This window comes from Podarcis vaucheri (genome assembly GCF_965113315.1).
Source record: "Podarcis vaucheri genome assembly, chromosome: 14".
NCBI classification, from domain to species: Eukaryota; Metazoa; Chordata; class Lepidosauria; order Squamata; family Lacertidae; genus Podarcis; species Podarcis vaucheri.
Window position 1 is genome coordinate 1,494,103 of NC_138752.1, and position 18,250 is coordinate 1,512,352.

The 18,250-nt window shown below is 45.4% G+C and overlaps 1 protein-coding gene across 3 annotated transcripts in view; it reads left to right on the forward strand.

The window, feature by feature from the left end:
* The first annotated feature begins 211 nt into the window (after nt 1-211).
* The window catches only part of CHRFAM7A (CHRNA7 (exons 5-10) and FAM7A (exons A-E) fusion), an 82,644-nt gene continuing 64,605 nt past the window's right edge, over nt 212-18,250 (forward strand). Inside the window, exons 1-2 of one of the 3 annotated variants that reach the window (XM_082198086.1) lie at nt 212-1,400; nt 6,831-6,970. In XM_082198086.1, the coding sequence (XP_082054212.1) occupies nt 1,346-1,400; nt 6,831-6,970 (195 nt within the window). In that variant the 5' untranslated portion in view covers nt 212-1,345. The remainder of the gene's footprint in view (nt 1,401-6,830; nt 6,971-18,250) is intronic. The other 2 variants (XM_082198085.1, XM_082198087.1) reach the window with 2 other exon arrangements.

Genomic DNA, 18,250 nt, shown 5'->3' on the forward strand with positions numbered 1-18,250 from the left:
GTGGAGTTTGCTGCCAAGGAGTGTGGTGGAGTCTCCTACTTTGGAGGTCTTTAAGCAGAGGCTTGACAACCATATGTCAGGAGTGCTCTGATGGTGTTTCCTGCTTGGCAGGGGGTTGGACTCGATGGCCCTTGTGGTCTCTTCCAACTCTATGATTCTATGAAAAACTTCACCTGTCTATTTGTGGAGCCTGCATGCCAAAGGGCACAATAAACTCTTTCCTTTGAAGAAAAGAAAAGTTGCAGATTTATATTGTCAACATGGTTATAATGAAGTAGCCAGCGGGTGTTGAGTCCCAGATACGTACGTTCAGGATTGCAGCCTTAAAGTGTCCGTGTGAGTGACAATTTAATTTTGAATTTATTTCATAGCAGATCTTTACATCGTGCAGCACACCGCACCGAGAGCGCCTCCGAGGCTGTGAGAAGCTCCTCTCCATCCCTACGAAGCTGCCTCCGCGCAGCTCTGACAACCGGATCCTCGATGCCCATTTACGTTTACTCGGAAGCCGCTGTCACATTAACGGGACTCCAGATGGGCGTGCAATCGGATCTCAGGCTGAAAAGGAATGCGCCGAAGTCCTGCCAGTCTCCTTTGCACGCTGGCTCGGGAGGAAGCCCTAAACACATCCAACGGCTTCCTCCCCGCAGCCCCCCCTCCCCCCCGGGAAGCGTGCGCCTGCCATGTGCGCCTGGCTCCGCTCTAGGTTGGGACCGACCGAGGTGGGCAGGCAGGCAGGCAGGCAGGCAAACGCCGCTGCGGAAGCGCCGCCAACTCCCCCAGGCAGACTCTGGAGCGGGAAGGGACTGAGCCGGAGCCAAGCCAGAAGGGACCAGAGGTGGGTTGATGGCTGAGAAGGAGGGAGGGACGAGAGAGGAGGAGGCGGGGGCCAGCCTGGGCGCTCCCCCTATAAAGGCGGCTCTGCCCGGGCTGGGGTGCTGCATTCTTGCCTGTCGCTGCTGCAGGATCAGCCTCCTTCTGGCAACGGATGGTCCTCGCCGGTGGATCTACTCGCAAGGAGGGAAACCCGTCACGTGGGGAGAGGAGGGGGTGGTCGCGGAGGAAAGAAAGCAGCGCCAGGCGATTGGCATTCCGGCGCCGCGGCTGAGCCGGCAGCTGGCGGAGAAGAGAAGCGGAGATCAGCCCCGAGAGGCGGAGCCTCCATCTAGCCCGGCGCCGCCAGCGCGGGGCTCCACGGCCCGCCGCCTGCCAGGCATCCTCGAGCTTCCCGCCGGCCGCCTGCCCTTCCTCGCGCGGAAGCGCCGCCGCTTCCAGACCGCGGGAGACCCAGCTTGGGCTGCCGGGGCTGCGAGAGACCCGCCGCCGCCGCCGCCCGGATCCCGGGATGGGGACCCGGGAGCTGTCCGTGGTGCTGATACTCGCCGGGGGACTCGTGCACGGTGAGCCGCTGCCTCCGAGCGAGGAGCCGTCCTTGGTGCTGAAGGAGAGTTTGCTGGGGTGGCTTAGGAGTGTCCGGCCAGGACTTTTGGTCTGGACCGCACACGTCTCACAGGCATTGCTCGCCCCCGCCCCCCCCACATCGCCAAACACATGCATTCTGTCTTAGTTTGGATGATCTAGTCTGGATAGAGAGGAAGTTTTCTCTGAGCTTGTGGGAGCATTTCCACCTCCTGATATTTCCCCTGCATATTGGTATTTGTGTGGCTTCCAGAAAAGAGGGCGTACTTTGATGATATTTATGTTATTTATGTATGGTGTGTATTTTAAGACCCTTAGAGCCTGCCTTTTAATAGGGTTTTTGGTGTGGAGAACCCATCCCTCCCTGAAAAACCTCCATAGTAATGATGTAAGTAAAGAAAGAATCACAAAAATAATATACTAGCCAAACAAGGACAAAGTATGGATTGCTTTCAGCATGCATGATTTTGGACCTGCTCTGGATAAAGCCTGGAATTGGCTCACCTGATAATTGCAGGGTATCAGGAAGGTGCTCAAGATAATGGGCACCAGCAGGTAAGGTGAAAGATTTGTATTATCAACTCCTAATTCAGCTTGAAGATCATTAGGAGCTTAAGAACATGAGAGCTTAAAAGGACAAGAGTCTTTTGGCACTTTAAAGAACAACACATTTATGATGCCATAAACTTCCATGGACGAGTCCACCTTGTCAGGCTATCTTTCTTGCAATTATAGCATTTATATCCCAGCCTTTCCTCCAAGGAGCTCAATATGGTGTGCATGGTTCTTCCTCCTCCTTGCTGAATCCCCACAACAGCCCTGCAAGCTAGGGTGAGGCTGAGAGGAGCAGTGACTGACCAAGGCCCCTCAGTGAACTTTTGACTGAATGGCTGGAGCCCTGGTCTCCCAGGTCCTAGGCCAATACTTTAACTGCTTCACCACACATGGCATTAACTGTATATAAGCACTGAGTGTACATACACATGGCTTTGGAGGTGGGTGGGTGATTGTAAACCGGGAGTTCAGTGGGAAATTGAATGCAGAAAAGTATAGGTAGTGATAATCATGTAACTAACAGAAGTAAGTCACTAAAGCATTTCAGCATTTCAATGTTATGTTGTTCTAATATGATTTTTTGGTAACATTCTCAGTGACAGATACTGTTGGATTTAGCCCCCCCCCATAGATTAAGGGCTACAGCAAAGCATTTTAAGTCCCATTGATTTTCCTTGGAGAGATTTGAGGATGCACTAACCTCTCCTGAAGTACTTGAGTTTGCATCAAGCCCAAGGTGTACAAATCTTGGCTTCATCAAATAGATACAAAGCCTGAAATCCAGTACTTGAGAGTAAAGTTCTGTTGAATTCAGTGGGACTTAGTTATTTCCACACAGGTTGTAGTTGTGCTGTGAAGCTGAAAAACTAACTTAAGAGGAAGCCTGATTGAACTTGATAGGGGTTACTTCTGAGTAGACATACAAAAGATTGCACTGTTAGTGCAACTGTGTGAAAATGAATTAGGAAGACTAATTCCCTTTTTAAAAAGTATCCTTCAAAAGTTGAATTTCCACAAAGATACAGTTGGTCCATTCTTAGCATTTCTGTGAAGTTTAACATAAAAGATATGTATTATTAGAATAATAGATTCATAGAATTATAGAGCTGAAATGAACCATGAGGTCATCTAGTCCAGCCCCCTGAAATGCAGGAATCTTTTTGTCCAATGTGGGGCTTGAACCCAGAACCCTGAGATTAGGAGTCTCATGCTCTATCAACTGAGCTATGTTCATTTATATGGTTGTGTGTGTGAGCGTGTGTGTGTGTTTTGTGAAACTATATAAAGACACCAATACTTCAAGAGGAAACTTTGAAAATGTGGACATTAAAAAGAAAAAAGAATGCTGAAAAGTTTGCCAGTTTTCAAATTTGTGTGAATCTTCATTTCAGTTCCTATCCTCACAGCAGCTTTTGATGCTCCTGCTTAAGTGTGCAATTTTTTTAAAAAGGTGAGCACATGAAGTGTTCTGGGAAAGGATTCTCCCGTCAGATAACCAGTGACCAAGCAGCGCACCCAACCCCCTAAAGAACTGCAGGACGGTTGTGGGGAATCCTCACTCTCCCTGTCTAAATTATTCATACACCCATTTGGGACCAAATCAACCTTCCTCATTGAAAGGTTTCAATTTTGGCTCAAAGCCCTTGAGTGAGGGTCTAATTCTGACATGATATTTCCACATATGCAGATCCTTATCAAAATGCATGCATTTGTGTGTACATGGTTATGCTAGTGTGCATTTGTGACATGTGAGTTGATGTAAGGATTGATGTTGTTATTTTCTATAATAGCCCCATCAATGAATATGACATTTGGTAGAAGTCATAAAATCAAATACAATCTGAATTTCAGAAGCAGAGGGAAATAATTAAGGGAAGGAGGAAGGATGGGGAAGAGAAGGAGATGGAGATACAAGAGCAGCAGCACTTTCTAACATATGCATCGGGATGACAAATAAAATGTGTGGTCCCTCATATTTTTCCTCCCCATCCCTTTTTCCTTTTGTGTCATGCCCTTAGAGTGTAAGCTTGTGGGCAAGAACAGTCTTACTTTAATTGATCATATCTAATCTGCTCTGAGAGCTTTTTCAGCAGAGGAGTACAAGGCTCTAAATAAATAAACAAACATTACAAAATGCATAAGTCAATGCATATACAGGAACACAATGTGAGGAATGACACCAGTTTGCCAAAGCTATCTTCTTAATTAGAGAAATGTCAAACTGGTGAAAGGCTAGTATCCAATGGTAGCCAAAAACCCTGAGCAGAGAGAGATCCGTTGCGTCATTGGCCTTCATTCAAGCTACCAATGACAAGGAATGTTTGTACAGTACTTACAGCAAGCTGTGCTTTAGGGCTTCTTATAAATGCCAATCCCCCCAGTGGGCTTGCTCTAAGCGCAATTTTTTCTAACCAATCAGCTTTGAGCAGATATTGGTCATGCTATGGAGTTCCCAGTGAGAAACTCAATAGCAATCCCAGCGGGCTTGTTATCATAGTTGATCAGCTGATTGGCACTTCCAGCAAGCCTGCTTTGGGCAAGCATTAGCTGAGCTACAAAGTTTTCATTGGGAACTCTATAGCACAGCAGATCAAGTTTTTGGCTCTTCTAGCAAGGCTGCTTTGGGCAAGCATCAGCTGTGCTATGAAGTTCCCAGTTCCAGCCTGTTTGCAGTTGCCTCCAGCCAGCTGACTGGCACTGACTGCAAGCATTCCTTGCCAAGGAAGAGTTGGGAACATTATAAGAAAATAGAAAGGGCCTGCTAGATCAGGCCAATGTCCCATCGAGTCCAGCATCCTCTTCTCCCAGGGGCCAACCAGATGCCCCAGTGGGAAACCCACAAGCAGAACCTGAGCCCAAGAGCAGCTCTCCTCTCCTGTGCTTGCCAGCAACAGCTACTCAGAAGCCTTTCTGCCTCCAGCTGTGGGGGTAGAGCAGGGCCATCGTGGTGAGTAGCCAATTCTCCTCTAAAGCCATCCAAGTTGGTGGCCATCACTGCCTCCTGTGGGAGAGAGTTCCATAGTTTAACTATGTACTGTGTGAATAAGTACTTGCTTTTATTTGTCCTGAACATTCTTCCTCAGAAGCCACATCACCACCTGATGCACACTTGATGACACATATGAAGTCAGGTGTGAGGGGCAAGTAGGCGTGCTTTTGGGGGAAATTGACTTATTGGCCAAATTTGGACCCCCACCAGGCCCACAAGCAAAATGCAGTGTCCAGGTTACTGGCAGCGGTTGCATTCAGAACTCTTATAACCCCCATTTTAAAACTGCTGCATTGGCTGCCAGTTGGTTTCCAGCCTCAATTTAAGGTGCTCATGCTAGTGCTTACAGCCCAAAGTCACTTGGGCCCCAAATACCTGAAATGTTGCCTCCTTCCCTAGAGGCCTTCTTGGGTGCGGAGATCACCAGAGGGGCCTCTTGGCAGAAGTGCTGGTGGTGGTCCAGGAGATAGGGCATTCTCTGCTGCAGCCCTTAATTGCAGGATTCCTTTCCCATAATGATTGTGATCCCCCCCGGGAGCTTATAGAGAAGGGCTGGTAATAACTCAGGTTAATAACAACAGCTGCAGCAGCAACCCAGAGAAGTGACCTTTGCAGGGTCTACAGCAGCAGCAACTGACCACCTAAATATTTAGTATCATGTGCACTTGTGAGATCTGGCTCTGTTTCCTTTCCCCTGAATAATGTACACTTTGTCCAGACCCTACTGGATGGATTTATAGAAGCCAGGATGATTTTTTAAATGGATCTTGACAGGTCATTTTGACTCTAGCCAACCTCACACTCCCACTCTTGTCTAGGGCTCTTTTTGCTGGTAATTCCCAAATTATCTCTGGCTGAAGGCATACTTTGTGTTCCCTGGTCATCCTCCTGGACCTCAGTGGTGTAGTTGAGCTTGTAATATATTCCTGGCTGCAGGAATAAGAAATCTCTCTCTCTCTCTCTCTCTCTCTCTCTCTCTCTGTGTGTGTGTGTGTGTCTACATCTATGGTTGGAGTCTTCTTCATCTTTTTAAAGCCACGGCATCTCACCCAACCCTCATTCTTGATACAACTCTCAATTAAATGAAGCTTTGCGCCTTTCCAAAGATGCCTGATTTAGAAGGGCCAAGGAAGTGATCTGGTCCTAGGCGAATCTCTCTCTCTCTCTCTCTCTCTCTCTCTCTCTCTCTCTCTCTCTCTGCTTTGGACTAAAGCAAAATTAAAAGTCCACATCCAGATTCTGCACCAAGAAAAGAAGAATTCTGCAATCAAGATGAATGATTAAAACTGAGCAAAGTTGCATATTTCTTTCATTTTTTTGATAATCAGATTTTTTACTACTTTGGGAAAACTGCCAAGATCAGGCGAAGAGACAGAGACGGGGCACTGCATCCAAAGATGACTAGTGAGCTTTGGAACTGAGCAAGGATTTGAATTCAAGTCTCCCTATTCATTTTAATCACTATACCACACTGTGTCTTATTACTCTCACAAGGCAGATGCCAGGCTAGACTGAGAAGCAGTGGATTGCCTAAGGCAGTCTTTGCCAACCCTGGCAGCCTCCATTTGTTTTGCCTGCACCGGGGCTGATGGGAATTGTGGTTCAAAACACCATGGTGGAAGCACACCTGACATTACCTACAGAGTGCTTTGTGGAGTTGAGATTTAAATGGAGCCTTTCTGGCTGAAGGGTTGCACTCTGAGCTCTTGCCTGTCACCAGATCTCAGTAAGATTTTTCAGTAGCATGGCAGTTTAGCTGTTTGGCTCTACCCATTGCTGATTTGAGCAGAGTTTTGAATCTGTCAATGTCATTGAGTTGACAGTGAGATTTTTGTAAACTCCTCTCTATTTGCCTCTGTTTCTCCAGTGTCCCTGCAGGGAGAGTACCAGAGGAAACTCTACAAGGAACTCCTGAAGAATTACAACCCTTTGGAAAGGCCTGTGGCCAATGACTCCCAGCCGCTCACTGTCTCCTTCAGCCTCAGCCTCAGGCAAATCATGGATGTGGTAAGTCTTTTCATTTGTATAATCCAGATCTCAGTGACTGATAAGGTCTTATGTAGTAGCAGATTCACTGGCAAACACTAGAACCAATTCCAGGGGGCAGCGGGTGCTTTGGCATCCACAATAATACATTTGTGGTACTGGGGCCACACAAAGTCAATGGGCAAAATTGAAGCCCTTCATTGCAGGGTTGAGATATTACCTGCAATGCAACTGGTCAGTTAGTTAAGTATTTTTATGTATTTACTTGATTTAGTTGCCCCCCCACCCCCTGGCTACACCCATGCCACCTTATGAAATGCATTGGGCCATAATAAATTGTCCATTGTACACCTTTAGAGTAAGATTACCAGATTTTTTTCAAAGAATCCGGGGACACTTTTTTAAAAAAAAGAGAGAGAGAAAAAGTTATTTTTTTTTTTTAAAAGAAGTAATATCTTCTCTTCTGTGGTCTCCTCTGTCGTGTGGCCTTCCTCTGGGCCCCGGCCTGCTCTCTTGGAGTACTAGCCACTGTGGAGTAGGTTTGGGTCGGGCTTGGGCTCAGCCACACGTCCTTGCCCTCCCGGTGCTCTCCTATCTCTCCTCCTCAGCGGCGGCAGTGGCGCGGCAAGGTCAGGGCTCTCCTCTTTTTTCTCCTTCCTCTTTCTCTCTCTTCCTTCTCCTTCTCCTCTCCTCCTTCTCCCTGCATCAGCTCTGGGGTTTTCCTGACCCTGGAGCACCGCTTGGCAGTTGGCCGGGTGCTCTCGCTCCCGGCTTGATTTGGGTCAGGGGGGGGGAGGGTCAGTGGTTCTCCTAGTTGACACCCCAGGCATCCCCAGTTCGCCCTCGGCAGTGGTGGCAGCAGTGGCAGTCTCAGCAGCCCGGAGCCAGCCTGGTAGTGCAGTTGGCTCTGGCTGGCTTCAGGGGCTGCTCACTGCCGTGGCGCCTGCCATTTTGCCTTGCCAGAAGTCCCCATACGATGTGTCTTGTGCCGTTGACCAATCACAACATTCGTTCCCTACTAATAAATCTACAACACTTAAAATATAAATCCGGGTACATTAAATGAAATCTGGGGACGGATTTTGTCCGGGGACAGATTTGTAAATCCGGGGATTGTCCCTGGGAAACAGGGACATCTGGTAACCATACTTTAGAGGCCTCCTCTCTCCTCCATTTCTGGTTTATGACTTTAAAGAAGACTGCTAAAACGTTGCATTTCCGTCCTCTGGCTTCTGCTCTATATATTCCATAGCAAATACTCTTGTGCTTTAATAGCAAGGCAATAAACTTTCTGTTATTTATAGGATGGATTAAGCTATTTTGCTCCTTTAAGTAGAATATTTTGTGGGTGGGGGGAACAATCTAAGAAAAATGATTAGAGTTATGTAACTGTTTTTGTTGTCTAAAGCTGTGAAATTGTTTTTTCAGACACTTTGGGGGAAAAACACTCCTGAAGTTTTTCCTCCCGGTGTGACACTAATAGAAATTCTGCAGTTGATCTGCTTGATATGTGAATGACCAACAGGCAAGGGCAACGTCTGGTGATTCCTTATTCCTGGGTATATCAGACATAGGATTGCAAAATTTAACAATAGCCACAGTAGATGGAAATCAAGGGCAGGTTGTCAGCTGATTAGGATAACACTCTGCACCCACATATTTATCTGGATAATTTTTATTCAACCACCATTCTATTGTCAAAATAATGCTCAATTTGGCTCACATCATATTTAAACCCCCTGAAAGGCACCTGAGTTTCATTATGTACTTCATAAAATCCATTAACAATGGCATCTTTTGCATACTAAATTGAGCAGGTGGCGAAGCATCAGGGATGCAGGAAGCTGTGGCCCTCCAGATGTCAGACTCCAACTCCCATCAGCCCCACAAGCATGACCAATGACTAGGGATGATGGGACCAATAGTTCAACATCTTCCCCATCCCAGCCATGCACAGGGGTAGTAACAGATACATTTTTAAAAGTGCCACAGGGTTCTGTATTGGGCCTGTTGTTGTTTAACGTCTTTATAAACAACTTAGGTGAAGGGATTGAGGAGATGCTCATCGAATTTGCAGATGACACCAAACTGGAAGGGGTAGCTAATGCCACAGAAGACAGAATAAGGATACAAACTGACCGTAACAGATTGGAGAACTAGGCACAAGCTAACAAAATGAATTTCAATAGGGACAAATGTGAAGGTTCTGCACTTAGGCAGGAAGAACCAGATGCACAAATATAAGATGGGAGACAGTTGGCTTGCTAGCAGTACATGTGAAAAGGATCTAGGGGTCTTAGTGAACCACAAGCTGGAACATGAGTCAACGGTGTGATGCAGCAGCAGCAGCAGCAGCAAAACAAACAAACAAACAAACAAACAAACAAACAAACAAGCACTAATGCTATTCTAGGCTGCATCAGATCAAGGGAAGTAATAGTCTCACTCTATTCTGCCTTGGTCAGACCACATCTGGAATACTGTGCCCAATTCTGTGCACCACAGTTTAAGAATCATAGAATCATAGAATCATAGAATCATAGAATCATAGAGTTGGAAGAGACCACAAGGGCCATCGAGTCCAACCCCCTGCCAAGCAGGAAACACCATCAGAGCACTCCTGACATAAGAAGGATGTTAACAAGCTGTAACGTGTGCAGAGTAACGTAATCAAGAGGATCAATTGTCTGGAAACTAAGCCTTATGAGGAAAGGTTGAGGGAGCTGTGTATGTTTAGCCTGGAAGATATGATTGCTACCTTAAAATATCTCAAGGGCTGTTACGTGGAAGATGGAGCAAGATTTTTTTTTTTAATGCTCTGGTGGGTGGGACTTGAACCAATGGCTTCAAGTTACCAGAAAGGAGATTCTGACTAAACATCAGGAAGAACTTTCTGGTGGTAAGAGCTGTTTGACAGTGGAATTCTCTCCCTTGGGAGGTTGAGGACTCTCTTTTCCTGGAGGTTTTGAAGCAGAGGTTGGCTGGCCATCTCTCATGGATGCTTCAGCTGAGATTCCTGCATTGCAGGGGGTTGGACTAGACGACCTTTAGGATCCTTTCGAAGTCTTCAATTCTATGATTCTAAAGACAAGTTTTAGGAATAAATTGAAGTGGAATGTAGCAGTCCCTAATAATTCAGCATTTAAGACCCCCCAAAGTAGAATCCACTGCTAGCCATAAACTTCCCAATTACTTTATCTCTCTGCTTTGCATACTTAGAAGGAATCATTGACTTGAGGTATTGCATGCCTCCTCTGACATGGATCCTGCTCCATTGCTCATCTGGTTCTCTCATAGCAAATGTCCTTTGGCCTTCTCATTCCTTCATCCACTTGCTTGTTAATTCACAGCTGGATGTGCCAGGCATTCACATGGATGAGAATGGCTTCTGTGGGGAAAATGCCCCTCTTCAAAAGGAGAAGAAAATATGGGAAAGCAAACCGTTGCTAAAGTAGCAGGCACATTTGGCAGTGGAACCCAAAAGATATATAAGCTGCTTATCAAAACTCTGCAGCCTCTCCTACTTACAGTAGCCTTAGGAGAAGCTCATCAAATCAACATTGTTCTTTTAATTGTTTGAGTTTTGTAAGCAGATTGGAGTGGGGGGGGGACCTATCGTTCCTATCCACCATTCTATTTTGAGATTTTTCCCTTGTGAAACCTCAATCCTCTTCAATTTGCCACCACACCAGGATGAAGACCCAAGACAATGAAATGTAGGTATTTTATTAAAATTTAACAACTTGAGGACCTGCAAAACAAAATTGATTAGCCAAATTCAATCAATGTAACCAAATCAAATTTGTGCAGGTAGTTTTTAATAGATGGGGGTAATTCAACCCACATCACCTGTGCAAGTTAAGAGCTATAGTTGGGGTATATGAGCCCACCAGGCACATCATGTCTCCCTTGGCCAACATTCACCCCATGTGTCCGCCTGGTCAGAGGGCACCCCTCCCCAGCACCTGGGGAGCAACAGCAACTAAGAGATACCCACACCCCAACACTACCTCAGGTAGGAAATTAATCTTTCCTAGTCTACATGCTAATTAGTGTGGAGGAGGCAAACAAGAGAAGACCCAAAGCCGGTCAGGATCTCCCCTCCCTTAAATCCACTACTCAGCCCCTTGGAAACAGACAACTTGCCTTAAGGTCCACACTGCAAAATGGGTGTCAAATTAAGAAGAAGATAGAGTACAGGTGGAACAGGCTTAAATCCCCTGCCCTGCCTCTCCCCATTCGGCAAAATTGCCACCAGGCAATAACTGTCTCCATCTTGTCTTGTCATCTTCCAGGAGAGGATGGGTGCGGAAAATTTGCACCCCCCAATGGTGGAATGGCATTCTTAGGAGGCAAGTTGAGATTTATCAGTTTTGTTGTTGTTTTTAAAATTCAAACATATTTCTAACTAATGGTCCATCCCAAGCAGTTAAATATTCTACAGGCACACCTTTTTATAAAACATTATCAATACAATTTGGAATAAAGGCACTTTCCCCCTCACCCCTCATAGGAAGGATCACAGGGTTGTTTTATTCTGGAATGAAATTTATCAGGAGTTATCAAAGAATACTAAACACATATTCAAATTTATTCCCAGTTTTTCCTACTAAATATGTGGATGTGTACTTTGAAGATATTTTGCCAAAAGGAACTTTTGACATGGATGCTGCCAGGAATTCTGTAGCATAGCAGTGTAAGCCATTTTAAAAACTTGACTATATCCTTATGCTATAAAAATACCTGGAATTTGTTTATTGCAGAAAAAAGTAACACATAAGTTACTGGCCTCTAAGGGACAGGAAGATCCTGTTCAATTGCATTCAGTATGGGGAGATTTTTCATAGAATCATAGAATCATAGAGTTGGAAGAGACCACAAGGGCCATCGAGTCCAACCCCCTGCCAAGCAGGAAACACCATCAGAGCACTCCTGACATATGGTTGTCAAGCCTCTGCTTAAAGACCTCCAAAGTAGGAGACTCCACCACACTCCTTGGCAGCAAACTCCACTGTCGAACAGCTCTTACTGTCAGGAAGTTCTTCCTAATGTTTAGGTGGAATCTTCTTTCTTGTAGTTTGGATCCATTGCTCCGTGTCCGCTTCTCCAGAGCAGCAGAAAACAACCTTTCTCCCTCCTCTATGTGACATCCTTTTATATATTTGAACATGGCTATCATATCACCCCTTAACCTCCTCTTCTCCAGGCTAAACATGCCCAGCTCCCTTAGCCGTTCCTCATAAGGCATTGTTTCCAGGCCTTTGACCATTTCATATAGTGTTCATATAGTTCATATAGTGTTCAGATTTGCAGGTATCTCTCTCCGTGCCACCTAGAGAAATATGGTTGTCATTATTTTAGGTTGGATGTTTAGGTTTTGCACACCCTGCCTTTAGTTGGATGTATTATTGAGACTTTTTATTGTTTACCTGCCCCTGAGGTTCTATAATAATTGTAAAACTTATAAATATATATTAAAGAATAATAATACTAATACAAAAACTTGCATTCGAGATACAACTTAGACTTGATATAGCAGAAGACCCAAGACAAGGGTCACCCAAGAGGTTTTTCCTTGGTTTTGCTAATTTGCAGCTCACATGGCTAGGGCTGGCCCTGTCCTTAGGCTGAGTGAGGCAGGGGCCTCAAGTGGCAGATGCTAGGGATTGTGGCAGGAGCCTAATTCAGCCTTACTTCACATGGACTAGCCTGCTCTGTGCTCCTTCAGCTAGCCACACCGGGTGCTGTTGCTCACCTGCCCTCAGAAGGCCAAACATGTCCTGATGGATCCTGAGAGGGGATCTCCGCGCAGTGTGGCTACAGTGGCAGTGCCAGTCCAATGCTCCTGCTGCCACACCCGCACCATGCTGAGGTCGCTGTACCTCCCCTTCTCCCTCTCCAGAACTGGCAGTGATGTTCAGCATTGGTACTCAGAAAGCCATTCATGTGAAGAGAACATATTTTGTGCCACCCAGCTGACGGAGAGGTTTCTGGGCACCATTGTCATTTGTTTATCCCACCCCCTTAATCCAGAATAAAGAGCACTGGGATATGAAAAAATAAGAATAATAAGAATAATTTTATTATTTATACTATGCCCATCTGGCTGGGTTGCTCCAGCTTCTCTGGGTAGCTTCCAACACATATAAAATCATAAAATCAAATCATGTTGCAACATTTGGGACTTTTTAGTTTAGAAGAAAAGGCAAGTAAGAGGCAATATGCTAGAAGTTTATAAAATTATGCAAGGCATAAAGAAAGTGGATATAGAAAAGTTTCTCTCTCATGACACTAGAACTTGGGGATATCCAATGAAGCTAAAGGTTGGAAGATTCAGGATAGATGGAAGAAAGTATTTTTTCATGCAGTACATAGTTAAACTGTGGAACTCCCGTGGGAGGCAGTGCTGGCCACTAACCTGGATGGCTACAGAAGTGGAAAGGGCAAATTCATGGCAGAGAGGGCTATCACAAGCTACGAACCACGACGTCAGTGGCTCTGCCTCCAGGGTTGCAGGTAGTAATGCTTCGAATGCCACTTGTTGGAAAGCATGCAAGGGAAGGGTGCCTCTGTGCTCTCCCCCCCCCCCCCGGGATCAGGCCACTGAGAGAACAGGAGGCTGAGCTCTTTTTATTGAGAAATAACACAATAGTCTTAAATGGTCATCTTTAAAAAGCATTCGTAAATTGTATATGTCACTTTAATTGGAAATGTTTGAAGCAGAAACAAATGGAGCATTCCCTTTTAAAGAAAACACACACATCCTTTCAATCTGATTATAATTATTCCATGTATCAAGATTTCATCCTAACAGAAACACGTGACCTTTAAAACAGGTTACAACCACTCCATGTACCAAAGTTTCATCTCACTTCCTTCCTTAACAGCATAAAATTCTTGGTCAACAAATAATCTGTTTTATGCAAAATATTGATCCCTGAGAATTTTACAGCTTCTTGATCCATGTAAAAATAATAATTGCAAAACTTCACAGAGCTGGCTTCATCACCTGAATCATATTTCACCCATTATTACTGTATTTTCAGTATTTATCAGCTAACCAGGTACTGCTGCATAATTCTTGGCTGGTAATTTTAAAACCCCATAAAGTAAGTAAATGTGTTGTAACCGAGGGGTTGGCATTTGGATATCTGATCCTTAAGCCTTTTATGCTCTGGCACCTTTATTGGAACCACCTTTCATTCAGCATCATGTTTTGCACATCTGATTGACTCTTGTGGGAAACAGGACAGTGGATGGGATGCATTCCTGGCTGGATCCAGCAGGACTCCTTTTCTATCCTTCTTAGCCTTAAGACAGGAATGGGCCCTCCATGCATCAAGGAAGAATACCTTGAGCACTGCTTCTCTATCCCCTCCCACCCCCGTCTGTGAAAGACGAGGAAGCTGTGCAGTGCTTGGCTCTGGACAGGGGCAGGATATGTAGGACTCAGAGCGTTGTAGCCAATGTGAGGGAGTGGTCAGGCCAGGGTGTATAACTCCCACCCCAAATTACTTTGCTCTTTGCAATTTGAGCTCTGCTTCTGGCCTTCTGCCCAGGTTACAAGGCAAGGTTACTTGGTCCTGAAAAGGTCCAGGAGGGTGGCTGGCTTTGGGTGTCTCCCAAATTAGCCACTGGGGGTGGGGTGGATGGAGCTCTTTCTTGTTGCTGCTCACCTTACACCAAGGGCAGGGAACCCTTTTCAGCCCAAGGGCCACATTCCCTTCTGGACAACCTTCTGGGGGCCACAGGCCATTGGTGGGCAGCACCAGAGGCAAAACTAGGCAGAGCAAGGGTGGCATTTTTAGCCTCTGCCCACAGGCCTCTTACTACATGTGCTTGCACACCTCTCTATGCTCGCCAGCATCCGAGGACTCTGCTTGAATGGAGTTTAAATGGTTGTCACTTGCTCTGGGACCTCATGGATTATTTTATTATTTCAAATAATAAAATAAAACAATAAGGATGCATTCCAGCCTATTAAAAACTCTCATCTGCAGTGCAAGGCAGGGCTGGGGAGTCGTGGGGCTTGGGAGGGAGCTTAGCTCAGGAAGTCTGAAGGGCTTGACCAAGAGGCCTGGAGGGCTGCCTTTGGCCAGTGGGCCGAGGTTCCACCTCCCTCTGCCTTCGTACTGTATGTTTAAGGGGGATTAGAGATTAATGATGGGGGGGGGGACACTAAATAGACAAGGGCCTTGACCACAACTGGCAGGCATTTCTTGTTCACTGAGGCAAAACAGTTTGAGCATCTCACACGGATCCTGGCTCAACAGCACTGCTGCCAAATAGTTTCTGGGCCCAATTCAAAGTGCTAGTTTTGACCTATAAAGATGTAAATGGCTCAGGACTGCATACTTGAAGGACCACCTCTCCCCATATGAGCCAACCCAGCCCTGAGATCATCCTCCAAGGGCCTTCCTTGTGGTCCCCCTCCATGAGAGGTCTGGAGGGTGGCAACACGAGAGCAGGGCCTTTTCCTATGGTGGATCTATGTCCTTTTAAATGTGTTTGTGAAGGGGTGGTATTTATTGGTTTGCTTTGTGCTTGTTTTTATTATGTATTTTGGGTTTTTATTTTGTATTTTTATGTTGTGAACAACCCTGAGATCTTTTGGTAAAGGGCAGTATAAGTAAGTAAGTAAGGACGCTGGTGGCGCTGTGGTCTAAACCACTGAGCCTAAGGCTAGCCGATCAGAAGGTGGGTGGTTCAAATCCCCGCAACGGGGTGAGCTCCCGTTGCTCGGTTCCTACTCCTGCCAACCTAGCAGTTCAAAAGCACGTCAAAGTGCAAGCAGATAAATAGGTACCGCTCCGGCAGGAAGGTAAACGGCGTTTCCGTGCTCTGCTCTGGTTTGCCAGAAGCGGCTTAGTCATGCTGGCCACATAACCTGGAAGCTGTATGCCAGCTCCCTTGGCCAGTAAAGCGAGATGAGCGCCGCAACCCCAGAGTTGGCCACGACTGGATCTAACGGCCAGGGGTCCCCTTAACTTTAAGTAAGTAAGTCAATAAAAGAATAGATTGTGAGGAACTAAGTTGCAGTTAAGTCACTGATGAACACTCAAAAGCACCAGGATGGTGAGCAGGGAGTCCCCAAGTCTCTTATCTAGGGTTTGAGACTTGGAGGCAGGGAAAGGGACCCACAGCCAGAGTTTTGGGGCTAGTGTGTGTGAGCTCTGTGAGGCATCCTTCAACCCAGCCAGAAGAAGGGGAGCCAGATGGGACAGAAGCAGTTAGTTTATTGCTTTCAGCTCAGAATGGCATCAGACTTGCAGCGGTGACTCCTGTTTTGGGTAGGTTCCCACACAATGTTTGAATAGGAGTAGAGGAGCATAGAAAGATGCCTTAGACCAAGTCAGATTCACGGCCTATCTAACTCAGTATTGTCAGTGCTGAGTGGCAGCAGATATCCAGAGTTTGAGACTGCAGACACATCAGAACCTACCTGGAAATGCCAGAGACTGAACCCAGGAGCTTTTTAATGCAAACCAGGTGCTCTGCCACTGACTGGTTGCCTTTTCCAAATCATTGCATATCTCCATGCTTTGCAAATATAATTGTGTTCCTAGTTTGTCTTATAGCAAGTGTCTCACCTCTTTATTAAGAGTGTAGGTGCAAATACCAGATTCCAGGGGTAAAAAGAAATTATTATTATTTATTAAATTTGTATGCTGCCCCATACCTGCAGGTCTCAGGGCGGTTACAACATGAAATCACAATATAAAAACAGAAAATACATAATAAAAAAACAAACAATCCAATAACCTGCCCCTGATATTTTCAAATCAGCCAAAGGCCTGGTTGCAGAGGTGTTTTTCCTGATACCCTGAAATATATAATGAAGGTGCCAGGTGAATCTCCCTGGTGAGAGCATTCCACAAATGAGGAGCCCTGAAGAAAAGGCCTGTTCTCATGTTGCCACCCTATGGACCTCTTGTGGAGGAGACACATGAAGAAGGGCCTCCGAGGAGGATCTCAGGGTCCAGTACATATGAAAAAGAAAGGTTGGGCAAATGCTTTCACACCCCACTCAAGAATTTTGAGAAACATCCAGCTGGTCAATGAGGCAAGTAGGATGTTGGAACAAGTGACTCTTCAGTTTTATCCTGCAAGCAACTTCCTGTGCCCTTGAAAAGGCCCACTTCTTTCTTTGTACTTAGACCTGGGTTTCACTGACTCCTTATAAAATTGTCAGTGACCATTACGCAAAAACCTAGAAATGCAAAAGAAAAAAGTCAAGAAATATAAATATATAATAAACATTAATAGTCAATTGCCATTATGACAAATCATAAAATGTAAAACCAACCAGCCAACCAACCAACCAACCAACCAACCAACAGGGATTTTGTTGTATTGTGGAATCAACTTGTTAAACATAGACACACCACTGACAAGGCTGATGTACCCTGTAAATGTCCATGCCTTTCATTTCTGAGGCTCAGAGTTTATTTTATTTTTTACATTATACCTAGTAAACTCCTTTCTCACCTCCTTTTGACACCTAGGATTTTATCCCCGCCCTGTGCGGTCCCATCAACCCCAGCAGGGTTAATGACGACCACTTTGGGAAATCCGGCCTGTACTGCAAATGAAGCCAACAGAAACTGGATCACTCTGGCAGGAGGATCTTAAATGTGGTCAGTGTAACTGAGGACACAATTCCCTCCAGTAGCTCATCAGAGCTATTCAAAATGTAAAAAATTAGGTGGACATTGTGAATCAATTACTTTGATTGTTTTTTTAATGGAATAAAGCTGACTTTGTTAGCAAAGGGACTATTTTCACAATTTCCAAATAATTATTTCTGTTGCTAATAATCCTTAATGGTAAAGGTATGATCTGCAGCAAATCTGCAAATGATCAGGCTGCAAAGTTCTCTAGTTGTGCATTTCCTAAGCAGGTACAGAGGCACATTGTACAGATTGTACATGACTGATTGCCATAGGTTACTGGGGCCAGATCATAAAACTTCCCCATTTAACACTAGAACTCTTACTAAAACAACAGAATCAGCAAATCCACATGCCATGGAATAGTTATGGTCACCATTAAGCAGCTAATGCTTAATAGAATTACTGCTCTGTGTGTAATTTTTATGCCTCGGGCATGCATGGTTCAAGTGTCCCTTGCTCATGTCAGTTCCATTTTATATAAGTTTTTTGGGGGGATTAAATATATCCAATTGCAAAGGAATAGCAGAGTGGGCTACCACATCAAAAACTAAGTGGAGGGCAGCTGCTAATTAGCATGCAACATTTACACATTATTTCCATGTATGGGGAGAGTTGCAATCTGGACATT